At 41.8% G+C, this 11,350-nt stretch overlaps 2 protein-coding genes across 2 annotated transcripts in view; both read left to right on the top strand.

The window, feature by feature from the left end:
• The window catches only part of LOC123967434 (trafficking regulator of GLUT4 1), a 344,338-nt gene that overhangs the window by 290,347 nt on the left and 42,641 nt on the right, over positions 1–11,350 (top strand). The gene's annotated exons all lie outside the window — the stretch shown is intronic.
• LOC123957377 (double C2-like domain-containing protein alpha) overlaps positions 1–11,350 on the top strand; it is a 34,578-nt gene that overhangs the window by 5,879 nt on the left and 17,349 nt on the right. Inside the window, exons 4-5 of the mRNA XM_046030098.1 lie at positions 155–281; positions 857–916. Of these exons, the coding sequence (XP_045886054.1) occupies positions 155–281; positions 857–916 (187 nt within the window). The remainder of the gene's footprint in view (positions 1–154; positions 282–856; positions 917–11,350) is intronic.

Here is an 11,350-nt window from a genome sequence, read left to right as displayed (position 1 = left end):
GTTTCCTCTCATGTCTTGTTTCCTCTCCTGTCTTGTTTCCTCTCTCCTCTCTTGTTTCCTCTCATGTCTTGTTTCCTCTCCTGTCTTGTTTCCTCTCTCCTCTCATATTTCCTCTCCTGTCTTGTTTCCTCTCTCCTCTCCTTCCTCTGTACAGGTTGACTGTATGCGACGAGGACAAGTTGACTCATAATGAGTTGATCGGAGAGTCCCGGGTGCCTCTGAAACGGGTGAAACCCGACCAGACGAAACATTTCCACACCTGCCTGGAGCACCCGCCCCCGGTAACACAAATGTTTGTCTTTCTTTGTGAGGACCCTTGTTAGCATGCACTCCCTTGCCCCTGACGCTAACCTTAACCTAATTCTAACCTGACCCTTAAAACCCAGTCTGAGCCCTCATATCGACCTTTGAAGGTCTGTGGGGCCATGTGAGGTCCTCGCTTTCTAAAGACCTCCTCATTCCCAAGGTCTAGATCTGTGTATAAACACAGCCTCACAGAGCTGTTAGCATGCCTGCAGACAATTTGACTTCACAATCACAAGGGGAAAATAAAGAAACAAGAATCTGCAGCCAGGCTAGCTGCTGTCTGAGGCTGTATAGCCATTATAAAGAAAAACCAAACTGTTAAGCTGCTTAGTCAGGAGAAATGAACAGAAGCTCTGTTATATCAATGGCTTTCAAACACACCAGCACATGTGTTTGTCTGCGTCCCAGAGTGTAAATACCTTTTGTAGTCGCTGTTTTCTGCAGCATTTTGATACTATGAACAGAAGCTCAGCACACAAATACAGGAAAGAAGAATCCTCGCTGCACCTGCTCTCACTTTTCTTTTTACTTCTGTCTTCCTCTCACACAGCTCCCCTCTCCTACCGCCATGGGTGAAGCCCTTCGAGGAATTTCCTGCTACTTAAGAGAGGTAAAAGTCTGAGTGTCTGTCTGTCTGTCTGTAAGTGCAGGTCGCTGAGCTTGCTGCAACGTTCACATTGAACGCTGATCGGTCTGATGTGACAGAAGGTCAGAGGGTTACCAATCAACAGGTTTCTGCCTCATGACAGTGACAGATAAACAGCGAGCTTGTGGCTATGTGGTTGTGATGCAGCTTGTTTAAAGATTTATGTGCCTGAAAGCCAGGGTGGAGATTTAAAAACCAGTGGGCTGACTTTTGAATTTATTAGAAATGGAGCAGACTTTTGCAATAAGTTACTTTTTACTTACTACTCCTTAAAAAGTAATAATATTCTTTTATTTATTTCTGGGTATTAAAAGTAATTAGTTACATTACTCCTTTCATTATTATGTTTTTTTTAAACCCTTAACCCCCCTAAAAAGTGACGGAAAACCTGTTCAGCAGCTCATTTTAGAAATGAATTCACTTTACTGGAACAATAAATAACCTGAGGAGTCAACAAGCAGCTGAGCTGAAAACACTGCTGCCTCTCAGACCAGATGATGCTCTACAGTATGCTATAGGCCGTGTGCACATTTATGAGTGGCCTTTTATTGTGGCCAGCCTAAGGCCTTTTATTGTGGCCAGCCTAAGGCACACCTGTGTAATCCCCATGCTGTCTGATCAGCATCTTTATATGTCACACCTGTGAGGTGGATGTATTATCTCGGCAAAGGAGAAGTGCTCACTAACACAGATTTTGAAATAGAGAGAGAAATAGGCGTTTTGTGTTCATAGAGAAAGTCTTAGATCTTTGAGTACAGCTTGTGATGAATGGGGGCAAAAACAAAAGTGTTTATAATTTTGTTCAGTGTATATAAATTAACATTTTAAAAAAGCTAGTCGCTCTTGACCTTTTAACTAATGTTTTCCTGCATATTCATTTATAAGAGCAGCTTCCAGTATTTTTATAAAAAAAATGTTTCACATTGCCGCAGCAGATGCTTCAATAAATTAAATGTAGAATTGTTGGTGGTTGAAAGCTTTTTGCTAGTTGCACAAAGTTTACAACGGTTGACAAAGTTCTTTGCATCTTAGACTGTGACACAATAATGACAATACTTCTAGCTGTGGAAAGAACGCCCCTCTCCCTCATTTTCTTGGATTAGTATCTTTAATGTTATTTAATAATAAAAAGCAGAAAGTGAATCTGACTGATGGAGTCTGAAAGGATAATGATACTAACTAATACTGATTGATACTAACTAATTTTATTTGGCATATGTGTTTTAAAATACATTTTCAGAATATATTCTCCATTGTTGGCTCTCTCTTCTCCACATTATTTATATTTCAGTCGGGCTACGCTAATTAAACTCAAGAACATCAGAGGACATATAATCTGAATGTTGAAGAGCAAAAACAACATCTCCAGTTTTAAGTGATATTTGATGAGAAGTGGACTCAAAATATTTCCGGACCGGATCCTGAGAAGTTTAAACCCATAAGAGTGAGTTAAGTGACACTTGTGGTTCTTCTGCAGCAGGAGAGGAAGAGGATGCTTCACACGAGGAGCCGGTTTACGCTTTTACTTGAGCGGTCATCGGAAATGTCATTACTCAGAAGTTGAAGCACTTTATTTGTCGAGTTTATTTTCCTCAAATCAGGAGTTTCGCATTTAGCAAAGTCAAGTCTAAGGACCAGAGACAAGCAGGGACCAGATTTAAGAGTAGCACCCTGGTGAAGGGCAGCGCTTCAGTTTTGATTATTTAATATGAAAAAACAAACTGTGATCAAAATAGAAACAAAAACAAAATCAAGCCAGCACTTAAATTTAAACCTTAGACCTGAAACCTGCTACTACAAAAAGTTTGACAAGGGTTTTTATAGAATGACTAATCGTACACAGCAACTGAAGCTACATCTGAGATGTTTGTGAAGCCATAAAGCAGAGCTGATCTGTTCAGAGACATTACAGCACAATTCTCTAATTAATGAGACGGGGGAATTTACAGTCTACATATGAATGCAGGGGATTTGTATGACCCAAAAAATCCTGATTGGAGTTTTTACTTCAAGAGTCAAGAGAGAGCGTCAAGACTAGCTTGGTTAGCAAGGTGCATCTGTAATTCATGTTAACTGTGATATTAACACGGAATACTAATTTTGGCTAGCGACAAACAAAATGTACATTAAACTTAATAAGCTTCTTCAGATACGAGTCGCCTCTATCCTGCTTGACAGGTCGTCATGGTAGAGACATGGTAGAGTCCGCTTGTAGCCCCGCCCTAAAGCCTCCCCTACTTTCTGGTCAATTTTCCTCTATATGGGACCATAATTTACTAAATGAACATCATGCTGTGCCATGATGCAATCGAAACCCGTGTGGTACCAAATGACATCTGCACTGGTCGGTTTACCTCATATCCACCGTGTCCGCATATTGTAACGCAATACCATCGCTCTCTGTTTCTCTGCAAAATGCTAAAATGAGCCACAGGTATGTGGCGGCCGTTAACATACCTGGGAGGCCGTTAATATACCAGGGCAGGCGTTAATATACCTGGGTAGGGATTATTGTACCAGGGCGGCTGTTAATATACCAGGGCGGCTGTTAATATACCAGGGCAGGCGTTATTATACCAGGGCGGCTGTTAATATACCAGGGCAGGCGTTATTATACCAGGGCGGCTGTTAATATACCAGGGCAGGCGTTATTATACCAGGGCAGCTGTTAATATACCAGGGCAGGCGTTATTATACCAGGACGGCTGTTAATATACCAGGGCAGGCGTTAATATACCAGGGCAGGCGTTAATATACCAGGGCAGGTGTTAATATACCAGGGCGGCTGTTAATATACCAGGGCAGGCGTTAATATACCAGGGCAGGTGTTAATATACCAGGGCGGCTGTTAATATACCAGGGCAGGCGTTATTATACCAGGGCAGCTGTTAATATACCTGGGTAGGCATTATTATACCAGGGCAGGCGTTAATATACCAGGGCGGCTGTTAATATACCAGGGCAGGCGTTATTATACCAGGGCAGCTGTTAATATACCAGGGCAGGCGTTAATATACCAGGGCAGGCGTTAATATATCTGGGCAGGCTTTTAATATACCTGGGAGGCTGTTAATATACAAGGGTGGCTGTTAATATACCAGGGCATGTGTTATTATACCTGGGAGGCTTTTAATATACCTGGGCAGACGTTAATATATCTGGGAGGCTGTTAATATACCAGGGCAGCTGTTAATATACCTGGGAGGCTTTTAATATACCTGGGAGGCTGTTAATATACCAGGGCGGCTGTTAATATACCTGGGCATGTGTTATTATACCTGGGAGGCTTTTAATATACCTGGGCAGACGTTAATATACCTGGGAGGCTGTTAATATACCTGGGAGGCTGTTAATATACCAGGGCGGCTGTTAATATACCAGGGCAGGCGTTAATATACCAGGGCAGGCGTTAATATACCTGGGCATGTGTTATTATACCTGGGAGGCTTTTAATATACCTGGGCAGACGTTAATATACCTGGGAGGCTGTTAATATACCTGGGCATGTGTTATTATACCTGGGAGGCTTTTAATATACCTGGGCAGGCGTTAATATACCAGGGCGGCTGTTAATATACCTGGGCATGTGTTATTATACCTGGGAGGCTTTTAATATACCTGGGCAGACGTTAATATACCTGGGAGGCTGTTAATATACCAGGGCAACCCACCAAAGTAAAGTCTACAATATAGAAACTAATTTAGATATTATTTTCATTCATATCTTCCAAAAAAGTAAAAGAGCACTACAAACGTTGCTCACCTCTGGGTTGCTCTACAAAATGTGCAACACTGACAGTCTTCACAGGAAAGGCTTCTTGCAGCAGTCTGGACATGAAACAAGCAGCTGGTATGAAGTCTGGCAGGGGAACAGCTTGAGTGACAGGTGGTTTTAGGGCATTTGGAGCTTTTTATCGTGTTACATGTGGTGCTGGTCAAAATGTTCAGTAAGCAGACATCAGTGACTGAAAAAAATATGTTTGGTAAAAACCCTTGTTATGCGTTCCCAACAATTAAACATCACAGTAAGAAAATACCCCCACACACTGTGTAATTGTGGGCTGTCATAAAATGTTCTTAAACCTTTGGTCATTGATCCAGACACACAGATCTCGACATTTTAGCCATGGCTTAAACGTACACATTTCTCACTCCCAAATTGTCACATGAGCTTGACGTCACTTTTTAACGCCCTGATTGTCCTATAGTGTTGTTTTTGCACATGTAGGGCTCACTGTCAAATTAGCAAGAACAAATTTGCAACGTCAAGTTAGACTTTCAAAATAAAGCTAGTGGTTTATGTTGTGAAGCCTCACAATTATGGTTAGGTTTCAGCACTAGAACTGTTAGGTTAGGTTTAGAAAAAGAACATGGTTTGTTTTATGTGACTTAAGTAATGAAACTTAACTAAAACAATTCAAGGTTGACTTTTTGATTCACATGGGAAACAAACCCTGGGCTCCTCGGTGAAAGTCCAGTTTCTGACCCACCCATCCACCCAAGCCACCTCCTTAGGCCCCAATCAGACAGAAAGCGCTTTGCAGATTTGAAAACGCGAGGCGCACAGCAGCGCCTTTCCTTTTTTGGTTTAACTTGCACCACGTTTTTTTTAATTTATTTTTTTTATGTTGCTAGGCAACCACCGAATCAACTGTCCTGTCAGTCTAATCAAAGATTGTAGCGCCAGCTAATCTTTGGTTTGCCGCTAATTAATAACTGTCATATTAGCAGAAACTTGACCAGAACTCACAGAGCTGACTTTTTTTAAACACCATGTGCTCAGAGCACAAGGGAGCATAAACAGCGCGCAGAACGCTCACTGCCAATAGAATACAATTAAAAAACGACTGTTATTTATATACTGCACCTACTTTAAGCATTCAAAAATAAAGGGAAATTCCCACTATGCGTTGACATTAACCAAACTTTGACATTTTACGTTAACCACTTATTTTATTTTGAAATAACTTGACAGCGGAGCCCTACATGTCCAAAACTGACGCCCAAGGGGTACCCAGGGCGTTTAAAAGCGACGCCAAGGAGTCTTGACCAAGCGTCGATATTTGACTCATCAATCTGACACGCCTCCAAAACCAGTGGTGGAATGTAACTGAGTACACTCTAGTACACTTCTGAGGTCCTTGTCCTTGAGTATTTCCATTTTATGCAGCTTTCCACATCTACTCCACCTCATCTCAGAAGCAAATATTGTCCTTTAATACTGCACGACATTTTTCTGACGGCTTTAGTTACTAATTACGTTTAAGATTAAGATTGTTAATACAAAATAAACTAATTGACAAATATCAAGTTATAATGTAGTATTATGGATATTATGGAAATTATTTGAAATCATCTAACTAATTATAATCCAGTGATATAATTTATATTATTCTGTATACTTTTACTTTTAGTCCTTCAAGTATATTTTGATGCTGATGCTTGCTGAATGCAGGATTTTTACTTGTACACTTCTACACTGTGGTATTTCTGCGTATGCTTAAGTAAAATATCTGAGTACTTGATCTGCAGACTGACACAAAATGGACCATCTCACACAGAGTGACAGGCAAGATTGATCAGTGCGTTCGTCCCCAACACTTCAGACGGGTTTATAGACTCCCTGCTGTGGTGCAGCAGTTAAGAGCCTCTTCAGCTCTCTGCAGCTGTAGTATCACCAGGGAAGGTCATTAATTAGATTTTTCCCAGGCACAGTGGATGGTAATGTGATTTCACCCCGTGACGGTGAAATTATTCAGTGAGGGACCGTGGTAATCCGGGGACAGGCCACGCAATGTCACCCAGCAGCATACACTTAACGTGGCCTCTGTAATCCAGATGTGGTCCACTACTTCTGGTGATGTTCTTTATTTATTATTGTCATTACATCTAATAAAAGAACCCAAACCAGCAATGAATGTGTCCTACTAACAAAGAGATTGATGTAGACGAAGCTCTCCGTGTTTTGGTTACATGACAAGTGTGTTGTCAGATAAGTTTGTGGACTGAAGGGAACACGATCATCAGGTCGTGTGCGGTACGGTAAACTGATCGGCCACAGTCAATACATTTCATTTGACTGATGAGAAGAACAACTGGCAGCGTGTGATCCTGAACATGCATAATATTATATCTTGAGATTATAATAAAGAATAAATGAGCGGCTGTGCAGGGAAGTGAAAACGTGCAGAGACGTTCGATCACTTGGTTTAACTAACAAGATCCACATGGATTGGGTTTTTCAAACGGACATTACCTGTTTGATGGTAATGAGGAACATGAAGCCTTGAAACAGAGACAGGATTGATCGTACAGTCCCTTACTGGTTTGGGTGTGCACGTGGGATTTGTTGAGAATAAGTACAATGTGGAACACCTGCAGCCGTGTCCTTTCAAACAAAAGAAGCAGTGGTAAAATGAAGCTTCATGGTCATGCAGGTCATAGTTATCCAAGGAGGGTGAAAAATCAAGGGCAAGATACTTGAAGACGTTTTGCCTCTCATACAAAAGGCTTCTTCAGTCCTGACTGACTGGCAGGGAGTCCCAGATATTTAACCTCTGCGGGGTCGTTCTCAAGGTGATGGATACCGCTCGGTTCATTAGTGCTTCTGGCTGTTGTGACCACCGTTGTTGTGGTCGTTGGCTTTGTCACATGAGGCCAGATGTGAGCGTTTGTTCTGTCTCCTGGGAAGAGATGAAAGGACAGCATTGTGGGTGGGCGATAAGTGGTGTCTCAGAACTCCTCCCCTGTTGGGAGATGGGTTATCCCCTATGGTGTAGATGACATCCTTCCCTCTTCTTTAAAAGCACCTGTGCTCCCTGTCCAGAATATGTCCCTTATCCTTCAAATGTAAGCAGACTGCTGAGTCTTGACCCGACGAGTTGGCCCTTCTGTGTTCATTCTTGTGTTTGTGGAGAGGTTGTTTAGTTTCCTCGATATACAGGTCTGTGCATTCCTCATGGCATTGGACAAAACAAACACAAGACTGCTTTTCTTGTGTTTGGGTTTGAGGACTTTCAGGTGAACCAGTATCTGCATTGCTGGGTTTAACAAATGCAGGGATTTTTGAAAAATAGAGGGTATTTATGTTTTTTTCTGTATTTCAGTCTGTGTTTTTATCCAAAAAGAATCACAAATAATCATTAATGGCAGCCTGAGTCTGCTTTAAACATTTCTTTTGGTTAATTATTTTGAGTAATATGAGAAAATTAGAACCAGGATGCAATAAGAGAGCACTGTCTGAATTAGAAACAATGCAACAAAAGCCCTGACCCTGTTTTTCTGTCAGACCTGAACACCAGGAAAGATCTGCACAGAGCTGCAGCTCTCTCAGATAAGAGAAACTGACGCTATCAGAAGTCAGAGCCGGGTCGGAGAGCACGATTCTGGACAAGAGAGTCATCCGGATAAATGAGGAGAGCAGTGAGTGACAGCTGGAGGAGAAAGAGTGGCAGACAGTGTGAATGGAGATGGGATGGCACATGATGACTCACCCAGAGGAGGTTAACCCACAAAGGAGTGGAGATCTGCAGGAAAGAGAAAATGACGAGTAGGAGGACTTTGTGTGTCCTGAATAGTCCTCAGTTAGGACATGAACTCTTCTCTTCTGCTGGCTCACACTTCACTGCATGAATATAAAGTCATGTCACGTAGAGGAGGTTCATTCAGACGTTTGGAACTTATTATTAACTTATTATTTAAAAGGCATCGTTTTCACAGAAAGAGCTGTAAAAAAAGCCAACGTACACACCCTGCTCAGCGCCAAACAGCAGACAGACACTGTTAGAGACTGTTGCAGGTGAACATAGTGGAGCATTTAGCAGCTAAAGAGTTAGCTATTTCCCTCAGGAGCTGGTGGAGATCAGCACACGTCATGGCAGGTTTAAACTACGACATTCTGAGCATGCAACTCCCTCTATCCTCAGACCCTCAGGGAGAGGTATTAAAGGGTAGTAAATACTAAATGCACCATAGAAATAGGAAACGCAAACTATATTGAGGAACTAAATATCACAAATAAGTGAGAAAAGAAATTGCACTCAAAGAAAGAACCCGTTGTCACTCCCAAGTCGTCACATAGGGTCACTTTTAAACACACTGGGTACCGTTTAGCTTTACTGTTCAACATTACAGACATGCCTTTCATCCAGGAGGCCGGTGTTCATTTCCCGTGTGAAACAAACATTCAGCGTGGATTCATTTTAACTTCAGGTAAGTAACTTCAGGTGATGGGTGCAGAAAGAACGATGAACGTTGGCGTGTATTCGTCTGAAATGTTTGTTTTTCGAGCGATCAGCCCTTCAGAAATTAAACTTCTGCACAGAGTAGCTTCATCAATAGTTAATGTGGGCCCCTTTGGGATATTGGGCAGTAATCTATCCCCACAGAGGGCCCATGTTTTTTGCACAAAGGGGCACCATAGAGGGCCCTACACGACAATATTCTGTTGGAAGGGGACTCTTTAGGGCGCTGTATCACGTTTTCTCTAATTTCACACTAAAAATATCACTTTTTGGTTGAGTATCACTTGAAGAATAACCAAAATTATATTTTTGGACCCATTGCTCTTCTGTCTACATCACAGGTGGACAAAATCCTTGTGTATATTTGTGAGAAAAATACTGTGGGTGAGATTACCCTGGAAGACTTGAGGTGCCAAACCACATTACAGCTCAGTCTAGCACCCTTAACAAACCTGCCCGGAGGATTTAGGGTCCTTGAAGTGTCCCAAAGCTGGCTTCCTTTCCCATTTCTAGAGGTCAAACTGAGCTGTGATGATGGTTTAGGAGGGATTAGGTGGAACCACACTGACCTCAGGGTTCAAATAACAGAACAGACGTTATACTAGATGGATAGAAGAGTCAGAGATTCTTCAGTTTGTCCAGTCATCAGTTTGAATGCAGTAAAGTTTAGTGACACCAAATAACTCCAACACATTAACGGTGGATGTGAATGCCGGAATCACAGGTAAATTAACAATTCCTCTGGGTTGATGCTGCAGGCCTCTCTGGACCTTTTGTGTGCGTATCATGTTACGCACTACTATTGATGGCTGGAGACTACGTTGTAGTAGGGGAGGGTGGCGATCTCTGGACAATGCACGATTTGATTACAATTGAAGGGGCTGCGATGCATCTTGATGCATCTCCTTTTTCTATACCGGATTTCTGGATAATTACCATGCATTTCAATGGCACATCCAAAACAAACGTCTCCTCATTAGCTTAAAAGGACCAGTTTGCATCTATTATATGCTTTACTAACCTCTGCTATTTCAGCCAATCGTGTGGTTCCACTGACTTAAGGGTCTACTACACATGCATCACTACTATGTGTAGTAGAAGTATAACCACTGGGAAAATCCTTTTAAAACTCTTATTTTGGGGCAAAGTCATCAAACTTTTTCAGCGATTTTTATCAGATTTTACTGCTGATTCTCTGCACGTAACCAAATCTTTATGTCCCGGTGACCAGTGAAAGTGCAGTTATGGCTCTCTCCCCATTCATTCAGATAGAAGCCTGAGGCTGACAGAGAGTTCCTATGTTAAGTCTTAATTTGAATTCGCAAGAATCTAAGATAGGATTTTTCCCCATTTGGTATTACAGAAGCAAATCAACTAACTTTAGGAATCCTATCTTATTTTACTTCATCCTATCTCAGGTTAGGAAATTCTATATACTCAATCCAACAACTATCATTGAAGTTCAAGTCAGATGACTCAGAGGTTTTGGTAACCTCCATCAAAAAATCCAAATTCACATAACGCTTAACTCGTGAGATTACAGATAGAGAGTGGCCTAAAATAACGGACACAGTCACCGCCGTATTTCCGGCATCCAGCGGAGCGCTGATGCTGTCAAAAAGAAAATAAGTCCATTGACAGTCATACGAAGAGAAAGGCAACTGTTGTGTCCAAAGAGCAGAGGAAACCGCTGGAGGGAAAGTTAAAAACGTAATAATAGTAATAATAATAATAATAATAATAAAGGCTGCTGGCTAACGTCATCATGTTTTTCATGTAGGCTTTTTCTTGACTTTAACAATGTCCTTCTATCAAAGACATGCATTAGGGTACTTTTGTTACAGCAAGCCTTGACATTATTTTATATAATGAGACATTATCTAGCGTTACATCGCCTACAGCCATTCCACTAACAAAGTAGCTGCCCTCTGAAGCACGAGAAGAGGAAGCTAGTCCAGGGATAAGTGTTACTGTCCTCACACAGTGGAAATTGATAATGATAATGTGAAATTTTTGGAGTGAAGAGTCTGGTCTCTGTTATGCGACGCCACAGACTGTACGGCCTTTTGCATTCCACCAACATTGCGTTACAGATTTACATTTAGAAAATACATTTGACACGTCATGATGCACCCCCCCCCCCCCCCCCCCCCCC

This window comes from Micropterus dolomieu, linkage group LG02, assembly GCF_021292245.1.
Source record: "Micropterus dolomieu isolate WLL.071019.BEF.003 ecotype Adirondacks linkage group LG02, ASM2129224v1, whole genome shotgun sequence".
Lineage (NCBI taxonomy): Eukaryota > Metazoa > Chordata > Actinopteri > Centrarchiformes > Centrarchidae > Micropterus > Micropterus dolomieu.
This window is presented reverse-complemented; position numbering and strand designations above follow the sequence as displayed.